The 22,461-nt window shown below is 38.2% G+C and overlaps 2 protein-coding genes across 2 annotated transcripts; one reads left to right on the plus strand and one right to left on the minus strand.

Moving 5' to 3' along the window:
* Positions 1-3,215: 3,215 nt before the first annotated feature.
* Positions 3,216-3,725, minus strand: LOC122657892 (probable calcium-binding protein CML44). The gene has a single exon (XM_043852693.1). The coding sequence runs from the start codon at positions 3,699-3,701 to the stop codon at positions 3,228-3,230; it is 474 nt and encodes a 157-aa protein (XP_043708628.1). The 5' UTR covers positions 3,702-3,725; the 3' UTR covers positions 3,216-3,227.
* A 3,706-nt stretch (positions 3,726-7,431) lies between these two features.
* On the plus strand, positions 7,432-18,431 carry LOC122657855 (dynamin-like protein ARC5). Its single transcript, XM_043852654.1, has 17 exons — positions 7,432-7,867; positions 9,535-9,699; positions 9,833-9,955; positions 10,110-10,331; positions 11,357-11,490; positions 11,585-11,677; positions 12,131-12,194; positions 12,445-12,493; positions 12,678-12,760; positions 13,088-13,245; positions 13,341-13,401; positions 15,578-15,640; positions 15,764-15,864; positions 17,334-17,391; positions 17,504-17,854; positions 18,077-18,241; positions 18,322-18,431. The coding sequence occupies exons 1-17, from the start codon at positions 7,535-7,537 to the stop codon at positions 18,397-18,399; spliced, it is 2,301 nt and encodes a 766-aa protein (XP_043708589.1). The 5' UTR covers positions 7,432-7,534; the 3' UTR covers positions 18,400-18,431.
* The last annotated feature ends 4,030 nt before the right edge of the window (positions 18,432-22,461 follow it).

Genomic DNA, 22,461 nt, shown 5'->3' on the forward strand with positions numbered 1-22,461 from the left:
CACTATATTAGTAATTTATTTTCTTTTTTAAAAGGGGAAAAATAACAAAGAAGGATTATTGGTCTTTGCTTCGTGAAGGTCTTTTATTTAAACTTTCAAATCATGCGTGCAAATGAGGTTGGGCGCCGTTGTCTGTTTAGTTAGTAATAGACGCAATAAAATTAATCAATACAAATGATTAAATAAGTGATAATTTAATGGGAAAAAACAGATTTTCTATTGTCATGTGACACAGTGAATTAGATAATTTGATCTGTGGATCGAGCACAACATTAGTCATTTTACAGAGTACTATGTAAATTGATAGTATAGTTACACATCACGTAATTAAGTTCTCTTTCTGGCATTGTCCTACCAATGAGAGAATCAGAATCAGAATCAGAATCAGAATGGCTCGCAATGGCACATGTTACTCATCACGCATAGCACACTGATTCTCTTTCTTTTCATAAAAGATTTCCCGGCCACACACATGATTAGGACAGTTTAATTGCAATATGGGAATGGAAGTTGGTTGGAGAATTAAAAGAAAAAGGGTGAAGCCCAATTTAAAAAACCCAAAAAAAAAAAATATTCGATCTTCTCTATTATTTCAATTCTGATGTGTATCGACGATACTGGGCATCCTTGACATCTTAGTGACATAAGCGTGGTACTCATCTGTGGTGTGTGATTGCCATTGCGAGCCATTCTGAATCTTCTTCTTCTTCTCTCTATCACCAGTCTCCACTTCATTATCCCCATTTTGATCATCAGCGATGCTGGGAGTCCTTAGCATCTTAGTGACATAAGCGTGGTAATCATCTGTGCTATGTGTCTGCCATTGCAAGCCCTTATTCTGCTGATCATCTGTCTCTGTCTCTGCAATAAGAAACCCATTCTGGTTCTTGAAGATAGAATGAAGGTTTGAGAAAGGTGGGTAATCGGCTTCACTCAGCATCCTTTGCATCCTAGTGATATGAGCATGGTAATCATTATCTGTGGAGGAGGAGTGTGAATTATTCTGCTGCTGCAGGTACTTATTGCCTACTTGCTCATCTCTATCTCCGAATACAGATGACCTTCTCATGTTAAGCCAGCTGAGAGCGAATTGAAGATGATTCCCTCCAGGGGAAGGAAACGACCGACCTATTTAACTATTTTGTGTCGTGAAAATGGTATCCACTACGTACACAGAAATAAGCTTTGCTAGCTCTAGAAACCTCACGAAATCGACATTAGCCGCACGTACACGTATGTCGGTACGCGGAAGGGGTTTTTACATTACTTACCTCACAGAGTCACAGAGTCACAGAGTCACAGAGTCACAGATGACAGAACGCTCGCTCGCCTCACTATCCTATCGAATTGACTGATCGATCAATTAAATTATGGGAGAAGGTTTCTACTTTCTACCTAATAGCGTGGCCTTTGCGCCAACATAGGGTCAATCATGATTATGGGATCGAGAAGGGTCTCTACCTAGTAGCGTGGTCTTTGCGCCAGCACGAGGTCAATCATAGTGTGCGTAGGAGAGCATCAACAAGACTGAGATTTTTCACATGGACGGGCTGGCACAGGGTGCAGGACTAGCCAAGCTCCCCCGCAGGTTTCTTTTTTCCTTAATATTTCTTTGATTTTTAGAAATTATTAACAAACTGAATCCCCAATCAAATAGATTGAGGAAAACCGACTATACCTGTTAGAATCAATAAAATTCAATATATTTTTACATTACTTTTTGGGAAAAAAATAAGGCTTTCTGGCTTGGCGGCCCCCTATGCCCAAACACATGGGTGGCGAAATGACCACCCCACCCCACACTCCATATAGGATGTTTGGGCATGCATTCCCATTGGTCTCCGTGTTGGCGCAAGGACCATGCGATCAAGTAGTATTCTCTCTTTATTTTTTTATATGAGAAAATGTTCTCTGTGGGGGGGGGGGGTTGGCCACGCCCAAACAAAGTGGGGGCATGAAATGACCACCCTACCCACAAGATGCCAAGACATGCGATCTCATTGGCTGCCACAGGCACGTGGCCCCTGCGCTCCCCCTTTTTTATATATGAAAATCAAGACCAGATATATAATAGACCAGACAAATAATAGACGGATTGACCTTGATTGACCCTGAGTCCTTAACAACTAATATAATAATAGAAAGAAGATCACTACCTGGTTGCATGGCTCCTACACTAGCGTGGGGGCCAATGAAGGGATGCGCAAGGCATTTATCAGGGGGATTTTTCATTTTGTAGAGAGTGGACAATCATTTCAAGGGGGTTGTTGGGTGCAGGCTACATATATACAATCAAGCATCGTTCTTTTTTCCCTATAGTTATATATAGTTACAGGGGAGTGTTTCATGTCTAGTAACGGAGGCTACACAGATAGAAAACAACCAATGGGTGTCCTCTTATCTGTTGGATTAATATGGGGTAGGGAGGTCATTTTAGAGGGGGGAGATAGATAGAGAGAGGGGGTGCTAGCGGAGGCTACTCCTCCGATCCCCTAGCTAGATAGTAATCATTCATTTTTCCAATTATATATATAGGTCTGGCCGGGTTTAGACATGCTTCAACCCAAACCCAGCCAGGCCACAGAAATAGAAATTTCAACCCATGGCCATACCCATGCCCGTAGTTTGGAGAATCTGACTTAATATCTGTAGACTCAGGGCAGACTTGGACGGGTTCGGGATTACTAGGCCAAACTTGCACCCCTAATTAGGGATGTAAATGGATAACCGAAATCGAATCCGAATCCGAATCCGCATCCGTATTCGCTTAGGGGCATCCGTATTCGCTTAGAGATATCCGAAAATAATCCGAATACTCCGATTAAAATCCGTCCAAAAAATCCGAATACTTAACAATAAAAATTAAGTAAATAATGATTTTGAGGGTTTTGAAGATTAAACAAGTTCTAGAATATGATAAAAAGAGAATCATGATCTAAGAGATGTGGATTGAGAGTGAATTGTATCTGTTAGGGGGAGGAAGGTCTGGGTTACACAAGACAGAGATGTAAATGGATGGTCGAAAATCCGAATCCGATCCGCATCCGAATCCGTTAGATATCCGTATTCAGGAATATCCGCCCATCACATCCGATCCGAATCCGATCCGTTACATCCCTACCCTAATATGAATATATACATATATATCATAGTCAAAACATTTGGTTATGCAAATAATTACAAGCACACAGATAACAAAGAAAGAAATTAGAAACTTAAATTATATATCATGGAGTTGTAAGCAACATCATAGCCTTGAATTCCTCGAAATCAAGCAACCCATCTGAATTGGTATCAAATTTTCGAATCATACTTCGACAATCTCCCTTACTCTCCTCCCATAACCCAAGTCTCGACAACACACTCTGGAGTTCTTCACTAGAGATGAACCCATCATTGTTCAGGTCGAATACCTTGAAAGCTTCCACAAGATCAAGCCTATCTCTCTCCTCATCATCCTCTGCTTCATCATCTTCCCCATCACTTCTTATCTTTGCTGCTATCGATTCATCATAGAATCGAATAAATTCTTCTAAATCAAGATTGTCTCTCTCCAAAGTATATTCGAGCTCCTCTTGGCTTGTCCAGATACCAACCCTGTCCAATACCCAATGAAGCTCGCTAATACTTACATAGCCATCGCCGTTCAGGTCAAGCTTCTTGAATATCCTCTGCAGGTCACCATAGCTAAGGTGAGGCATCTTAATTAGTAGAGATTAATCATCAGAAATTAATGAAATACGTTGTATGTTAGAAGAGAGGCGTGTCTATATATATATGTATAGGAACAAAGAGGCCGCGCCGGGCAGGGAGAAACTTAGAAGGAAATTTCGATTCTCTTGCCTTGTAAGAGATAAGTACAAAAACATTCAAAATGAAGAATTGAAATTAATATTCATGGAAGGAAGTCATTTAGGGAAGTGCAGAGAAGCTACGAAGGAAAAGGACCGCGAGTTTGTGGAAAAAAAAAGATTGTTCCTGCGTGTTTAGGACCGTTAGTGTGGTGTGTACAATTGTTTTCTTTGGCTTTTTGTTTGGAATTTTTGAATAAAATATTTAAGGCAAATTTCAGGTGGTGGACTTTTATTAAAAAATGACTTATAAGCATGACCCACCTCGACAAATTGGACAAGAAATGGGGCTAAGAAGCTAAGTGGCCTGCTCCCTCACCCATTTCTTGGTTTTGTATATTATTAAAAATAGGTTGACCTACCTCTTGGAGTCTTCATCAATGAAAAGTTAATGAGTAGAGTAAAAACAGGTATGGAAATGAGTTAGGGTTTGGTATCATCATCTTGAAAAGTATTTTTTGGGTTTAATTGTTTTGGAATCTATCGTAGTTTCCAATTTAATCTGATTAGAATTGATCGATTAATAATTTTATAAATAAATCACCATCCGTTAGGATATTAAATGAACGAAGATAAGAACGCAGCGAGAGAGGATTTCGTTTCAGTTTGGTTACAAGATTTACAACTCGAACGATTTCCTTCATGATCTTTGAATATCTTGGAGAACAAGAGAGAGTAGAGACATTTAGTTTCTAGTATAATGGCTCTAGGGTTGTAAGAGGGGTATATATATAGAACTGAGGGATGGGCCAGGGCTGCACCTTGTGGGCGCCATGGACCGGGTCCAAGACCCGATTCCGTTTAACAAACTTATTCTTAAAAGTTACTTACCAAGAGAGGGTATCTAAATACCTATAAATGATTGTTGGATCGCCGTTAAGCGTTTCAACAAGTCCGCTTGATCTTTGCTTTCTTTCTCCTTCAATTTTCGATAAAAAAAGTGGACTGGTGGTATAATCTTCCATCTGAATTGAAATCGAAATTGAAATAACAAAGGCCGATTCGGGCCTCAATTCCGATTACTAGAACTTTGGAGCAAATGAAATAGGAGAAGGAGGAATTTTTATCCTTTCCTGTTACTGCACAGTACAATAATGCATCGTGCAGTGGTTGCAAAGGCCATGTGCACCATGTGAGGCCTGCTGTGCCACATGGCCTCTGCAGCGCCGCATGATGCAGTACTACATCGTGTAGTAACAGGAGATGATAAATATCTGAGAAGGAGGGGGGGTGACTAGAATAGTGAAAAATACCAATTCCTATATGGTGGATCCTCTGACCGGTTTTCTGAACCATTGGTTTTGAATTGATTATTTTTCTACATTGAATTTTCTCCCCTTAAGACAAAATATTGCATAAATTTCAAGAGTCTCCAATTTCTATAAAAAAAATTCTACAACCTCAACTCTTATCTAGAAATTTCTACAACCTCAAGTCCTATCCCAAAACTTCAAAAAGGAAATTGTGCTACGTACAAAGCGCATTAAAAGGCTTGCACATGATTTTTTCTACTTGATTAATCGGATTAAAGAAAATTAAAATGTTTACCAAGATACACTGGGTTGCCACACTCAAAAACTAACCATTAAGAAAAAGGGAATTATTATTTTCATTTTCCGTGTAGAAACCCAATAGTCTCAATAGTCTCATGTTGTGATGGACTCAATAGAATCTATATCTAGTTGGTTTGCAATTTTATGAGTTCAATGTAACTTTATATTGGATTTTCTTAGATCAACAAAAGGACTCTCCAAAACTATAGAATGCCATACAAAATGGATACTTGACGTTAGATATCTGGGTGGATTCAGAGGACGTCACGTCCGATGGTTTGTAAAGAAGAATCATGGCTGTTGGCCTTGGGATTTAAGCTCTTTAATTTTAAATATAACTTTTTTATTTAAATTTCTGTTTCTCCTTATTTAAAAAAAAAAAGGTAGTAGATTTCTGTCCGGGAGTGTGGCCTACGCCAGTACTTCCATGAGTCTATCTCCCTCCTCTTCAAAATAATGGGCTAGAGGTGTCTTTTCATATGGGGAGGATAGAGATAGACTCATGGGAGTGTTGACTTAGGCCACACTCTTGGACAGAGAACTTTCTTCCAAAAAAAAATTTATCTTGTAATTTTTTATATAAATTATTTGCTTAATGAACAAAACATATGTCTTATCGACTTAAGGAACTACATTCTTTCTTACTCCCAAAACAAAAAAAAAAAAATGGAATCTTTGTCACTTTTGGATTTTGGGCTTTTGGCCTCTCCCTCTAACGCGGCTACAGTGCTACACACTTATATAGACAAAAGAAAAACTAAGAAGCGAGGTCTCGTGATCAAACTTTCACCGCTGCATAATTTTATTGGGGCCACCCGCCTGAGGCTCACTAGGGCCCAGAAGTTCCCAGTTTGTGCATGGCGCGGGGGTCATGTACGAGCCCATGGGGGATTTAGTCGGCCTAAAGTCGGATACCCCTCCTGTCTCCCCCCCAAAAAAAAAAAAACAAGAAAATACACGTCAGCAATTTCTAAAATAAAAGTCCACCACATATAAAGATTGGGGATTTGAGCTCTTGGTTTTAGAAGCCTGGTCCTTCCAAAATTGTCACATGAGGCTAGAGAGGATCTTTGGCTATTTCAAAGACATATGACCTTTTATACTGATTAATCTTGGACAGACTTCGTCAGGGTCAGTTTTTATCCGGTTGATTGACATTATCTAATGCCTTAAGCCATTAACCCAACTTTGAGTTTTGAAGCTTAAGGCCTGAATGATAACACTTTTGTTTCTAGGAAATGTTTTTATTTAAGAAATATTTTTTTGTATTTCTATTATTGGATCAAATTTATTGTCAAAGAAATGTGTTTGGTAATGCTTAGTAAATTAATATTTTTGGGCTAATAAAGAAACAGTAACACATTTGTTATGCACAGTGATTTCTGTTTCTGAAACTTTAATAAATTTTCAAAAATGGCATTGAATACCTAAAATTTTGGTGAAGATGGAGGTGGAGGTAGTGATGGTGGAGTGTTGAGAAGGTGAGAATCTTGGAGCTAGGTTGAATAAATTAGAGATTTTTATTTATGGAATAGAGAAGTTCCAAATTGGAGCCTTTTTTTTCTTCTTCTTTTTATTTCTTAACTATTTTTTTGTCCCGATTCATTTTAGTAACAAAAAAAATAATCGATGTTAACAAACAGATTTCTACTTTTTGCTATTTTGTTTTTAAATTCCTAAATACAAAAAACCAAAGAAATAGCAAAACAAAAATTGTTATCATGCAGGCCCATGATTGACTTTGCACTTTTTCTCTTTTGGGTAAGAATTTGATGGACCAAACAATCAGTCAAGGCTTATGCACTCGGGCTGGCCCGGCTAAAATTGCACCTAACCATAAGCCCGGCTCAAATTGCACCTAACCACTAGTGCATATACGTAGTTGAGCTGTGCTGCACATATCTCGGCGCACGTCCAAGGATGTGTTCGACTGTACAGCACACCCAACGGCTAAAACTACACGCGCGCAGGATTTTCCCTTTTATCAGCGCAGTATCAACAAGCTGTCACGGCTGTCGACTTTTTTTCCAGAATGGCGAAGTGGTAACGCTTGCCATTCGATTTCCATCCGATTACGTCTTCTTCTAACCTCTGAATTGAAGTCTTAGCACTCAGCAGAGAGAGAGAGAGATGGAGACGGACGAAGGGTATCTGAGAGGAGACTTGGAAAGTCAATCGAGACTGTACGAGGCGTACAACGAGCTCCATGGACTGGCACAGGAGTTCGAGACCCCCTTCGATGCACCGGCAGTGTTGGTGGTGGGTCACCAGACCGACGGCAAGAGCGCATTGGTGGAAGCTCTCATGGGTTTCCAATTTAACCATGTGGGAGGTGGCACCAAGACCAGGCGACCCATTACCCTTCACATGAAGTACGATCCTGACTGCGAACTCCCGCTCTGTCGCCTCGTCTCTGACACAGACCTTACCATCGCCCAGGAGAAATCGCTTCAAGAAATCCAAGTAAGGATATAGTTCCAGACTACGCTTATTCGAAGTTCAAACAATACCCAGATGGTGATTATGAACTTTGTTCTACTTCTAGCTAGAAATTCATGTCATTGCAGTAACTGTGGTCCAGATTTAGTTGTTATTGTTTTTAATTGCAGACCTAAGCTGTTTCTTTTTATTTAGTCGTGAAATTCTTTACCAATTTGATAATGTAACTTAGACCTTTGAAGTTTGAACTATCAGAGAGGCAGAAGGGAGTGGAACTAGCCACCTAAAAGATCTGATTTTTGTTTTGTATTCTTCAGTCCACGCATTTGACTATAGTGGAAATTGGTTATTGGTTCTTGACACTATCATCATGAAAATTAACTAGTTCAACAGATATAGGGGCTGCTATAACGGCTACAACAGCCTTGGTTCCCGACATTTGCTTCAATTTGTTCTCAATTGTCAAGGATAATATGTTAAATAGCTTCCATTCCTTCCATGGGGCTACATTGCAGTGTAATAATCTATTTGGCCTCATATCTTGAAGAAACTAAACAGTTCTTGTAGCATTTGACTATTCCAAGATACTGGTCCAACAGTCTTTATTTTTAAGTCCATTATTTTTTTTTTCATACAATGTAACTATAAAGAGTGATATGTTATTTCATCATTTTGACGACTGCAGATTCTTGTAACTTTATAACTGCAACTAAAGTTGGTGATTCAGAAAATGTGTCTTGAATTTCATTTTGCAGCACAGATACAGGAGCCTTTCTTTCTTCACTTCTGTGCCTTTAATATATTGTAATAGGACACAGATGCTGAATCAGTAACTGAAGCCGATTGCTGCTTATTTAGCCATTGATAAAAAGGGTCCCATTAATGCCAGAAACTATTAAACACGGGTAGGTTCATGTGATAGAGGCCCTCACACCCATTTCATTGGTCAAATTTTGGTTCCAAATGAGTAGGGCAAGTACCTTGAGATTGGCTTCTAATTTCAAAGTGACAATAAAATCACAGAAATACCACTAGATTTCTTTACAGTGAAATGGTACTCGTGTAACTGATGAAACTTTAAACTCATTTTTTAACCCCTTCCCATGCTTTTTTCAGGCTGAAACTTGACAGCTGAGATGGGAGAGGGGTCATCTAGCACATGGACCCACTTGCGCCCATTCAAATTGTACCTTGTGGCACTAAATTGTGACCTTGTTAGATGAGGCATATCAAGAACTTGTGACATTAGAATTTCTTATTTTGTTGCTATTTTTATTTGAATATATTTGCATTACTTATCCACACACCTCCCCCCCCCCCCTCCAAAAAAAAAAAAAGAAGAGAAAAAAACATCGTGGAAAAACTTCCTTTTTATTTACCCAAGATATTTTATATTTATGATGGCATATCGACTGTGATTTTTAGAACGATTACTCCTCCAAGATTTCTTACATGTCCATGTGTCATGTTGGACATGTGAGGATGTAGCTTTTATCTCCAGCATAAAAGATACTCCATCGATGTAATATACTTTAATGTGGTAGCAGTTTGATGTTTCCTTTGCCCTTAATTTCTTTTAGATGTTTTCCTATGATTTGCTTTACTAATATATAAGCACAACTGTATTTCGTTATGCTGTTTTCCTTACATGAACTGACACAATTTAGTTCCAATTCCATTATTCTGTGTAGGCTTACATTGAAGCTGAAAACATGAGGTTGGAGCAAGAGCCTTGTCAGTTCTCGGACAAGGAAATAATTATTAAAATAGAGTATAAGTACTGTCCAAACCTTACCATAATAGATACACCAGGCCTTATTGCTCCAGCTCCAGGTCGGAAGAACCGAGCTTTACAGGTGCATGGAGGGATTTTAGTTTTTATGTTGTAAGATTTGAAATAATTTTTTTTGTTTAGCTAATCTGTTTTTAATACTAGTAAACTTGTTCCACTTTCTCTGTATTTGGGTTTAATCTGTGTCAACTCTGTAGGGACAAGCTCGTGCAGTAGAGTCTCTTGTCCGTGCTAAGATGCAGCATAAAGAGTTGATCATATTATGTCTTGAAGATTGTAGTGATTGGAGTAATGCTACCACAAGGAGGGTGGTGATGCAAGTACGTGTGTCTTTCTAGTCGTAGATTATACCTATCATTTCTGTTGATTTCTTCCTAGGCATTATCAAGTCAAATTGCTAGATTATATAAAATAGACTGATATCCGGTTTCTTTGTTCTGGTCAACTTAATTTCCTTTCATTTATCATGTGTAGATTGACCCGGAACTGTCAAGGACAGTGATTGTCTCAACAAAGCTTGACACTAAAATACCTCAGTTTGCACGTTCTTCAGATGTGGAAGTTTTTCTTAGACCACCTCCTCGTACTCTTGATGGGTGCATATTGGGTGACTCTCCATTCTTTACATCTGTGCCATCTGGAAGAGTTGGTGCTGGACATGAGTTTGTTTACAGATCTAATAATGAGTTTAAGCAGGTTCGCTTCTAGAATTCTTCTTGTATTTTGCAACATGATGGTAAAGATATTTCATTGTCAATAATACATTATGTACTTGATTTGGTTGGTTATGACTCATACTATCACAAAAATTTATATTAGCTTTTATTCTTTTTCCTCCCTCTGTCTTCTTACCCTTGAAACTGTAGTTATATACTTATCATCTGTTGTTTCTGATATTGTAGATTCTAATCAGTTATCATATTGAAGTGCCCATCTCTTTCTCAAATGTTGTTGTGGTTTTCGTGGTTTCAAATGAACACTTGACTTCTTCTGATGTTAATGTCGCTACTGAGCTCCATATGATGCTAATCAATCAAACAATTTTTTTTGCCTTTGATGTGGTATCTAAATGTTATCAATTAATATAAACATAGTCAAGGTTACCTACTATATTGCTTCCATTATAATTGATCAAAAATGGGGGAAAACTCTTAAGGGGATAAATGCTACACTGTAATCAAGTGGAATGGTGGAACAAGATTTGTGTAAGTGACCCGGGATAAGGCTTCTTTGAGTTGAGAAATAGTTGAAACCATGTAGTTGGTAGCAAAGCCAATGGATGTGACAAACATGGAGAGGGAAAAGTATGATCAAGGTGAGGTTTCCGCACCTCTTTATGTGGAATATTCTTCACATTCAATTGGAAAAGTTTTCACTGATAATCAATTTTAATGTTGTTTAGGATACTGAGTCTAGTCCTTTGCTGCATCAAGTGTGTACTAATACTTGTTCTTAGTAATATAGGATGCCCTTTCTTGATTGAGCCATGTTAAATTTGAGATTGGCAGATAGTAGGATGTTCAAACTATAGTAATTAGAATTGAAACTTTGTTTGTTTTCTAACTATAGTGAATTGCAAAATCTTCATTTGATTAGAGCATCAATGTCTCTCAAGTGACTGCATATATTGCATCTCTTAAAGGTTGAACATCTTTTTTTTAATTTTAAATCACTGAATGCCTTTTGAAATTATTAAATTGCTTTTATGTTTCTTAATGCAGGCTGTTTTCTTGAGGGAGACAGAAGATGTTACATCTTTGGAGGAGAAGTTAGGAAGGTCTCTGTCAAAAGAAGAAAGAAGTAGAATAGGTGTAAGCAGCCTCAGATCATTTTTGGAAGAATTACTACAGAAAAGGTACAGAGGTTTTCTTGTTTCATCTGATTATGTTTCAGTAATTAAAATTTCATATTCTCTAAACTGGAACTTCCATGCGAAACATCTTGGTAAGGTATATGGACAATGTCCCATCTATCATTCCACTGCTTGAAAAGGAGTATCGGAGCGCGACAAGAAAGCTAAAGGAAATAAATCAGGAACTCAGGTCCGTAGCTTTGGTTACTAAAATTATTTGTTTTTTTTTTTTGAAGCATTGTATGTCTAGTGAATGTGAACTTGAGGATAAATGAAGACAACTGCTGGCACAGTTGGTTGGTGCCTTGCCAGTAGAGTGCAGGCTCCTAGGAGGTCACGGGTTTGATTCTCCTGTCTTAACCTTGTGCCTTAAGGCACCCCTTCCCCCTCTCCCCTACTTCCCTCCCTCACTCTCTAGTGGCTGTTGTTAAAGTATTGTTAGATAGGCAGACCAAAGGAAAAATTGAGGATAAATTTCGCTGCCTCTCAACATGCTGAAACTGTGATCTTGTTCTTTGACCTTTTTGTCGAAGCAATTCTTCTTTTGTTGTAAGACTATGATTTAGAATTGTAAACAATAAAGTGATTGGTGGGCAAAGAGAGGCTAATGTTTGATATATGCCTTTTGTTTATTTATATGCAGCAATGTAGATGAAGTAAAATTGAAGGAGAAAGGAAGAGCGTTTCATGATCTTTTCCTGACCAAGGTTTCTACTGTTTGGGGCGATATAATTAGAGGATAACCAAAGATTGCTCAATTTTTGTAGCCAACATGATATTTGTTTTTTTTCTTTTTTTCTTTTTCTCTTGATGGACCTATTATGCTCCTGCAAAGGGTTTTATTTATTCTAGATAACAGCATCCACATCAGGAAATAAGTGTAATGAAATAGTCAAATTAATCATGATCTTTTACCTTACTGAATTGCTGCTAACTATAGTGATTCCCATTCCTCAGTTGTCATTGCTATTGAAGGGGACAGTGGTTGCACCTCCTGATAAATTTGGTAAATTGATCTTGATGATCTGCTTTTGTCAATTGTTAGCAAATGGTAGATGTTAGTGATTCTATTTCTGTAAATGCAGCATGCATGAACATTTTCTTCATTTTCTTCTTCTGTTTATTGGGTCAAGTTTTGGCAGTTAAGGAGAAAAAAGTTTTGGTGGTTAAGACTATTTGCTTTGTCACAGGAGAAACATTACAAGATGAGAGAGTTAATGGGGGGGCATTTGCTTGCTCTGATGGTCTCCAATTCCCACACAAGTTAATACCTGTAAGTATTTACACTGGAAACCACGGAACTACTTGATCCCTGTGTATGTCTTTTGTCAAAAATAATATCATAGAATTTTTTATACCTGTTCATTTGTTCAACCTTTGAGGTGCTGTGTTTTGCTTTATCAAGTTTTCACTTTTGTACCTTATAAGCTTCTTTCCTGTTTGATTCTAATAGTGCTGTTTGGCCAACCAACCCCAAAAAAAAAGGTTGCGGAAATTGAGGGAGTTGGAAATTACCTAATCCATAAAAGCAAAATCTTATTGCCAGTGGCCTTTTGAGGTTTCATTGTGTATGTAGTAACTGGAATGATTCTGTACTTAGAATGCTGGAATGCGTCTCTATGGTGGCGCACAATATCATCGCGCGATGGCAGAATTCCGTTTTGTGGTTGGAGGAATTAAGTGCCCTCCGATTACACGGGAAGAGATTGTTAATGCATGTGGAGTTGAAGATATCCATGATGGGACAAACTATTCTAGGTATCCATGGTTTCCAGGTTGATCTCCTTCCAAAATTTCAAATATTATTTCTTCTATATTGCAACAAACTTATGGTTTTCGAATCACTTAAACAGGACTGCTTGTGTGATCGCTGTTGCAAAGGCTCGTGAGACATTTGAACCCTTTCTTCATCAGGTGAAATGTTTTTTCTTATCTTTCCTTTGGCTTTTTATGGTTTGAGTTTATCATTTGTTGAACATTTGAACCCATATGCCAGTGGTGTATTTTAAAAACCATTGGGATATACTTTTACATGATAGAACAACTAAGGAGTGTTTTTTTTCCCTTCCATTTTATGTATATTGCTGACGAAGCTTTTGAGCAACAGTGACACTGAAGGAATGTACTCTTTATCTTCTTTAATATTTGTTGAGAGCGTGTTGGTTATCAGTATCTTCTTTAACAGAATAAATGGCTCTAGATGATGAGGTTTAGTAGGCTGGAAGACCCAAACACTAGAAACCTACGAGAAACCAGATTCGCAGTGAACCAAAACTGAGAATAATTGGCAGCGAAGTAAGTATAACTCTCCATCCACTCAACAGATGGGGCTGAGATATAATTGAATGGAGGTCTTAACAAAGGGAGTATGTGGCCAAAATCTCAAGACAATAGGATGGTTGGATAGGAAGAACTGTGTAAATAGAAAATGGAAACTGGGGAAAACCAGAACATAGCAAGCGAGGAAAATAAGAATATCTTTCAATTTACCAGTCCGATGGTGCTCAAATTTGGTTGAAGGGAGTAGAAGGGGAAGGGAATAACATATCCAAACCTCAGCCCAATCTGATGGTTAGATACTCAGAAAACGGAGACTGTACTTCAGACATATATGCTGTCCTATCGCAGACCTGCAACAGTAGATAAATTAACAGAGGATGGAAGAGGATACGAGAGTAAGTGAGTAACAGTAAAGGATTGTTAAGTCACAAAAGTAGTTTGGAAATAACTGGAGTCCATGATAGAGAGAGAAAGACGGATGGAATCTCTACAGAACAGTAAAGGATAAAAGAAGAAAAGAAAAAGATGAGAAGATAGAAGGATATGACTAGAGCTCCACTACTTAGGACAGCAGCACACACACACATACGGCATAGTTTTTTCAAAACATCCAAATCTATAGGCTAGAGTAGCCCTACCTCTTTATTTATAATAAGCAATGGAAGAATACAAAATTAGCAACCCTTCTATTGTGTGGGGTTATTGGCTACCAAGATATTTAAGAACTTCTAGAAAGATCCCTTGCTATTACAAAAATTCGAAACTTACTAAAATAAAGTAAGACTCTTAGTTGCTACTACTTTAAATGACTAAGAGCTTATTACAAGAAGAGAAACTAAAACAAAATTGTAACTAGGAAAGATTATAGTAACTCCACACGTGGCTGCAACATGGGCCCACATATTCAGCCAAAATAGAAACTCCAATGGCTGCTGGTCGATGGTTGCATATGGGCTTAAGTTATGACAAACAAATGGGCCCAAAATATGGGCTGACTATAACTTAAGTCGTGGCCTATCATGGGATGGTTACAACTTAATTTATTGGGCCTGATTGGGCTGGCCCTTTTGGTTCTTTCTCTTCCTATGCTAGCCTTGTACTGCTTCACTAGATGACATTGGTGTAATCTCCTTTAATGCATTAACTTGTGAGAAAGTGTTTGATGATTTTTTATGCATATACTAATGCCAAACCTTTTGTGTGTTTTGTCTGCACTCTGAAATAAACTTTCTTAAAATAAATCTTATCATCCCTTAAAACTGCTGAGCTTCCATTGTGCTACTGTTGCCTCCCTCACAGATATCAGAGCTTTCACTGAAGGATTTGAAATTTGTCGTATTCATATTATTCCCCTACCTATAGTTATCCAGGTTGTGGATGAAAAATCCTAGACGAGTGGTCAATTCGTTATATTTACCTGTATCACTCATCCAATTGAGTGCATTCTCAGCTATATAATTAGAGTTTTCCTCTTTATCATTAGCCCATGTATCGTCTTTGTTTTTGCCTAGCATTTTGTAGTCTTCAAGTATTGAATATTTGCATCATTCTTTCAATTAGATTATATCAGAACCATATTTCTCCAATACATTCTAAAATTCCTTAGGGATTATCCCTTTCAAAATTCAAAGGCTTGAGCACATACATTTTTGGGTAAGTATGTTTGAACCCATATGTTGTTGATAAGAATGGTGGTTGTTCTTATTACGTGTTATCTCTCCTGTTAAAAGAAATAATAATTTCCCTATGACACTCAATTTCTCATGGATTTTGTATGTTCTATCGCTGAAATGTTCTTTCCTTTCTACAGTTGGGTCTTAGGCTCTTGCACATATTAAAAAGATTGCTTCCTATCTCTGTTTATCTTCTTCAGGTATGGCCTTTGTTCTCTGGTGAATTGCTGGCCATACATATACTTTCTCAATTATCATGAGATAGGTTTTTGCTCTGCTTGCAGAATGAACTAACCCATCCCCCCTAACTGTTTTCTCAATAGAAAGATGGTGAATATTTAAGTGGCCATGAAGTGTTTCTGAGGCGTGTTGAGTCTGCATTCAATAATTTTGCAGAATCTACTGAACGAGCTTGCCGTGAAAAGTTAGTTATATTCCTTGATTATAAGCTTGTAATGGAGTTTTGATTTTTTCTATTGATAATTCTACTTTAAGCATTGGGTGAACTGGATTGAAAGTTGTTTCACTTCTTTAAGAACCATTTAACCGAAATTTGCAAGTACCTGAATTAAAGTGACCTGTAAATAGGGGTGTAAATGAATAGCCGAAATCTGTTTCCGTATCCGTGTCCGTATCCGTTTAGCACTATCCGAATCTGTTTGAAAGCTAAACGGATGCGGATACGGATAGGCTACAGCTATCCAAAAAGCTATATTTACATGTAAACGGATAAAATATCCGATCCGTATCTGTGTCTGTATCCGTTTAGCACTATCCGAATCTGTCCGATAGCTAATCAGATGCGGATGCGGATATAGAACTATCCGAGCTGAATCCGATCCGTTTACAGCCCTATCTGTAAATAGATGATGCGAACCTCTCTGAACATCATTATTTGAGGATCTTAGCTTAAGAGGTTACAGACACCTTACTACCAGGAACCTTGGACAGTGATGGCGGGGATGATTGGTCTGAATGGAGGTCTGATTTATTATTTTATTTATTTTTTTGGGTAAACCTTTTATTGGATAATGCCTCTAATCCTAAACCTTGGTATCAGTGGAGGCTCCCCACTTGCTGTCCACATTAGGGTCCGTATGAGTTTTAATCACCTTTTATGATAATGATGGGTATTTTGAGCTTTCTTAATGTTTGAGAGCTATAGCCGTCTCATGTGACTATATGTTATTATAATGGTGACTTGTTGGAATGATTCGTTGATGTCATGATGGTATCAATTGGAAGGCTTTAAGAGTTTCCCTCCATGTGGGTTTTGGGACGTTATTTAGTCTCATACTTTGTTATATAAATAATAACTAGAAAATGAGGGTTTAAGTTGAGCGAGATTATGTTGTACTCCTTTATCCTTTTCCCTTTAAGAGGTAGTGGACGAGGGATATTCCCTCTTGATTCCCGATTTTGGGACTTATTCCAGTTAAATGGGTTGAGATACTTTTCTTTTTGAACTGAAGCATACTATATTGTTATAAATCTTTTTTTTTTTTAATTCTAAATTTCAATCGAACTTCTTAAATTAACGGATCATGTCTCACAAGGATGTAACTATTTATGTTTTCCTATTTCTTAGTCGTGAAACTTCTGATTGAAGTCCTAATAATTGATAATGTATCCCTGAACATTCTGTTACATCCTTTCCATCAAAGAACCATGAGTTGTTGTTCTGTGGCCTAAAATTAAAACAGGTCTTAGAAGTTACCACAATTCTCATGGCACTTGACCATGAAGTATGTTTGCGATTTGATCTGGGACATAGTAACACATTAAAGTGGGCTTCCTGTGGAAAAACTGTTAGTTCTTATAATAGATCTTAATGGAAATTTTCCCACCTTTCAGTTATCCATGATCTCACTGTTGCATATAATATTGTTGCAGATGCATGGAGGATTTAGTGAGCACCACCCGTTATGTCACGTGGTCCCTCCATAATAAGGTTACAAAGCTAATTTGTGGACCAGAAGTGTGTTCACTTTTGTGTATTCTGTTTGGGTTTGACTTGGCTGTCAGTAATATTACTTGGTTCACATTTATAATCTAATTTGCAGAACCGTGCTGGATTGCGTCAGTTCTTAGACTCTTTTGCTGGCTCCGAACAATCCACTTTAAGTAGTAATTCTACCATGGGAGCTGTCTCTCAAGAGCCATCCTTTGGACAAGCTGTGAATGACAACAAGCATGATAGTAGGCCTAGAGCAGATGTGAAGCTTAGTCATTTGGCTTCGGGCAATGACTCGAGCACTTGCATTCAGACAACAGAGACAAGGCTGGCTGATCTTTTGGACAGCACGCTGTGGAATCGGAAGCTTGCTCCCTCATCTGAAAGGATTGTTTATGCCTTGGTACAACAGATATTTCATGGCATTAGAGAATATTTCCTGGCTTCCACAGAACTGAAGGTTGGCAATTATTTTGCTATTTTTTTCCCTCTGGTTTCTGATGTCATTTTTCTATTTTTTGAGTTTGTGAATAATAATATGTTTTCATCACCATATGCTATGCCAATTTGTCTATATTTCAAGGGAAACAACCTACTAAATGATAAGCCAGTTGCACCATTGGAATAAAGACCTTTTGATAGTTTAGATCATATGCTTTATGTTTTTCATCTTCTGTTGCAGTTCAACTGTTTTCTTTTAATGCCGGTGGTTGACAAGTTGCCTGCACTTCTTCGGGAAGACTTAGAATCTGCCTTTGCAGATGACTTGGATAATATCTTTGACATCACTCACTTGCGACACTCATTGGGACAGCGGAAGCGAGAATTGGAAGTTGAGCTGAAGCGGGTATTCTCTTGTAACTTCTTCCTCTATTAAACCTTGGGCATCTTCTATTTGCTGATCTTTCTTGGCTGCTGGTTTTGCAGATACAAAGGCTCAAAGAAAAATTCAGACAGATACATGAGCAACTCAGCTACCATCAGATTAGGGCAAGGACAACGTAGGTTTTAGTGCTTCCCTGACACTGCTTTGACAAAACAAGGCCGAATTTATTTCACCTTCATATGCTGCAACCCATCAATATGTATTCAATTTGATTGCTGCACCAGTAGTTTTTTCTGTGCCTGTTCCAAGTTGGGGTTAAAGCATTAGGCTGGGTTACTTAAGTTGGCAGCGAGTATTTGAGGCTCAGCCATACCCTTCAGTCAGGGATTGTTAGAATTCCCTGCGGAAGCCTTTTTTAAATGGAGTGGAGTGGCAGGATAGAATTTATGTACCAACAGGTAGCAATTTCCAACATGATCTGCAACATGGCACGAACACAACATCGGAATTACAGGTTTTGGGTTGGAGATTTGTCACAACAAAGTTTTGACACGACATGGCACGGTAAATAAAAGGGATTGAGATTGGGTTTGGGTTGAGGGTGTGTGACAGAATTGACCTGTTTAACACGATGAGTTTTTAATAGTGTAATACATCTTATTTACATATAATACCTTAACATTGATAAAATGTATAATTTAGTCTTTTGATATATGTATTTCCATGCATTAAGCTTGAAATTTAATTATTTTTCTTGATCCAACATGACCCATTGACCTAAAGTTTCCATAATATTATCATGATATGTTATAGTGGGTTGATACAAACATGACTTGTTAATAAATGGGTTGGGTTGGGATGCTCTGACATGATTAAGAAATTGGTTGAGGCACCTTTGACACAAACGAAATGACTCGACACGGACACGACCTGACACAACCCATTGCCACCTCTGTGTACCCAAACCTTGGTAATTGGAATGAGACTTGGAAGGTGATTTGAGTTTCTTTGATGAGACCTGGTTTGCTTTCTCTATATCTTGAAGGGGGAGTTCTAGTTAATATATCTTGAAGGGGGAGTTCTAGTTAATTACAGATCCTGTGTCAATGAAACCATGGCTGTTGTAGCCGTAGGAATGTGGCAATTTCCCATTTTTGTTCCTCTTCACTTGTACCAGTATGATGATGCATCTGTATTGCCTGTGGTTACTTCACTAGTAGGTGTACTTTGCCTGTACCTCCCGAGTTTTTTCTCATTACCCTGCTATAGCTTTGTTGGCCATTTATGAGTGACAATAAATGAAATTCTGTTTAGTGTTTTTTAATTGCCCATGATTGGATACTTTTGAGTGAGGTGCATTGTTGTCATTGGAGACAAAAATATGAACATATGACTCGTAGTAAACCATACCATGCCTTCTCTTTTTCTTCTGGTGACCGACCATTCTTTGGACTTTGATCTCAAGAGTTTCTCTGCTTCGAAGCTGGTGAGTATTGCAATGCAGGTCTGAGAAACAGAGTAAAGGGGTTGAAAAGGAGGAAGTGAGGAAAAAAGGTACATATTTTGAGTCTTTGACTATGGCTATATTGATTCTGAATTCTGGGTTCAATTTGGGGTCGCCTTTGGAAGGCCATTATAAGATGGATTTGGAAGTCAAATTATAGACTTGAACCAGAATCCAGAACTGAACTTCAGATTAATTCTTGGATTCTTGGGGTTTTTCTAAAAGGAGGATTTTGGATGGCTAGAAATGGATTTTGGCCAATCAAGAGCGAGTGTTTCTTCTCCATCGACAAAGCTTTGATTACCATATCTTGTATTGTCAAAGTGTCTGGGCATTGGTAATGTCAGACACTGCTAAGGTACTCCATTTTTTGGTGCTTTGATGGAGAGCAGAGGATCACGAGGCATCCATTTTTTGTACTGCAGAGACCAAAACATACCAAAAGCTGAGACAGGAGTAGGACTGACCAACTTGTATATATCAATTTTGATCAGAGAACAGATTTTATTTATTGAATCTAGAAATTAATAAGATATAATTAACTAACCAAAGAAGCAATTAATTTGCTAAGGTTTGCAAAACAAGATTTGTCATCTCTTTTACTCCCGTCTTTCTTGATTTATCAGTTTTTGTCTGATGGATTTGGTGTACATAATCGAGTTTTCCAGGATTGGTCCAACGTCGGATTTACAGGTTTTTCCTCCGGAAAGATTTTTTTTTTTTTTTTGGGGTGGGGGGGGGGGGAGATGGGTTTGAGATATCAGTTGGCTAATTTTATTGCGATCAGGGTTGTGAGATAATCAATGTGCGACCAAACATGATTCTCCAGTAAATCACAAAGCATTATTGTTACTTTCCACATGCAAATCTAGAATTCTTAGAATTGAGTTAGAATTCTTGATTCTAGAATCGGCCAGTCTCAGAATTCTTGAATTAGTTACTAAACCAAGCATAGCCTTAATAGTAGACCCATTCATTCAGAAACCATGACATTTTTTAGAGTGAATTTGTATTATCATTTCCTTCGTGGCTAACATGGGTGGACATGGGTGAATCCATGTGTAGAGGGATCAATATTTCAACCCAAAATGAACGAGGTTAAATGGTTAAAAGTGAGTCAAAAATTTTCCTCAAATTATCAAGGGTGTGGGAAAAGATTATATCCAGAGTCTTGTTGGTCTACCTTTTTGAGCCACATGGAGGGTTCTTTTTCTACTATATGGCACACCATGTTAGGACAGTAACCCTTCTATTCTGCAATTGAACCATTTGTTAACCTAAAAGTACCAAAATTGAAAATTTCACCATATTCCAAACGGGTTGGATCCCTCTACTGCCGAGCTGCCCGTACTGCACCGTGTGCCCTAGACACAGCAAAGCGGCAAAAAGACTGTCTTATCCCTGCCTGAGCCCGGTAAGGCGGTCTTTCCCGCCTTGCTATGTGTGGGATGCACGGAAGTAGGGACAGCTCCGAAGTAGAGGATCCAGATCCATTTCAAACCTTGCCTAGTTATGAGAAAGGCTCGTTTAAAAAAAAAAAAAGGAATCTACTGGTATAATTTTTGTCACTTCATGAGTCATCTGGAGGCACTTCTCATGCTTGTTTGAGGTGGAATATTGATATTATTCATACTAGTTGCATATAAGGGATTTTCTTATTGACATCCCTTGAGGTGTCAAATAATCTATAACCTTAACATTTTATGTGTAAATGTGCAAAAATAATGATAGATTTTAGATAGTCGGTTTTAATTTTGATTTACTTCAACCTCCACTTTCTTTATTATTATTATTTTTTTGATAGGTAAGGGGGGATGTAGGTTATGAACCAGGAGACTTGAACTCAAGACCTCCTGATAGCAATGGGCCTTTACGCACCACTGGCTACCAAGTGTGCTATGCACTTGACCACAATCAGATGGTGCCATAAAGTTAGGATAGATAGGTATTGTGGCAACATGGCTGTCATATATTTGAAGTCAGAAAGGAGGGAAAAGAACTTGGCATGATCAGAACCTTGGTTTTGAATGGCATACATATGCATTAGGTTTTTCATGATTGACCTTACCAAAGGACGTACTTAAGATTGCATGAATCTTCTAATCAAGTTCCAAAATGGTGCATGAGGCATCAGCCTCTGAGAGGTCTAGGGAAGGTCACAATGTACGCAGCCTTACCTCTGTTTCACGAAGAGACTGTTTCCCGACTTGAACTCGCAACAACTAGGTCGCAATGGAACAACCTTACTGTTGCTCCCAGGTTGCTACATTAGTGAATTTCGTATATTAGGGCAAATGGTTTGTAAGAACTTGTATTTAGGAAGTAGTGAACCAATCCAAATATCATTGACTTCATGAGTTATGACACATCCGCAAGAAAGTTTGAGTAACATGCTGATGCTCTCTTCTTAACTGAAAATACCTTACCTTTCTCCTAAAGCTGACACTTGAATGTGAGCACTGAGCTGAGGACCTTGGGATCAAACAGTCCCCAAAGTTCAGCCGAATCCATACCTACAACATGGCACATTAGGCACCCGAGCATGGCTTGGTTTCGCAGACCATCAAATATAATAATAATAACATTGTTTTTTTTATTTTTTTATCCCACAACTCCAAGGCCATAGGCAACCCTCGGAGCAATTCATTTAATCATAAAAAATAAAAAATAAATAAAAAAAGAATATACAAGGGGGAGGGTGGGGGACATCCTGCCTTACTAATGAACCCAAAACAAC

Source organism: Telopea speciosissima, chromosome 1 (genome assembly GCF_018873765.1).
Source record: "Telopea speciosissima isolate NSW1024214 ecotype Mountain lineage chromosome 1, Tspe_v1, whole genome shotgun sequence".
In the NCBI taxonomy this organism is placed as follows: Eukaryota; Viridiplantae; Streptophyta; class Magnoliopsida; order Proteales; family Proteaceae; genus Telopea; species Telopea speciosissima.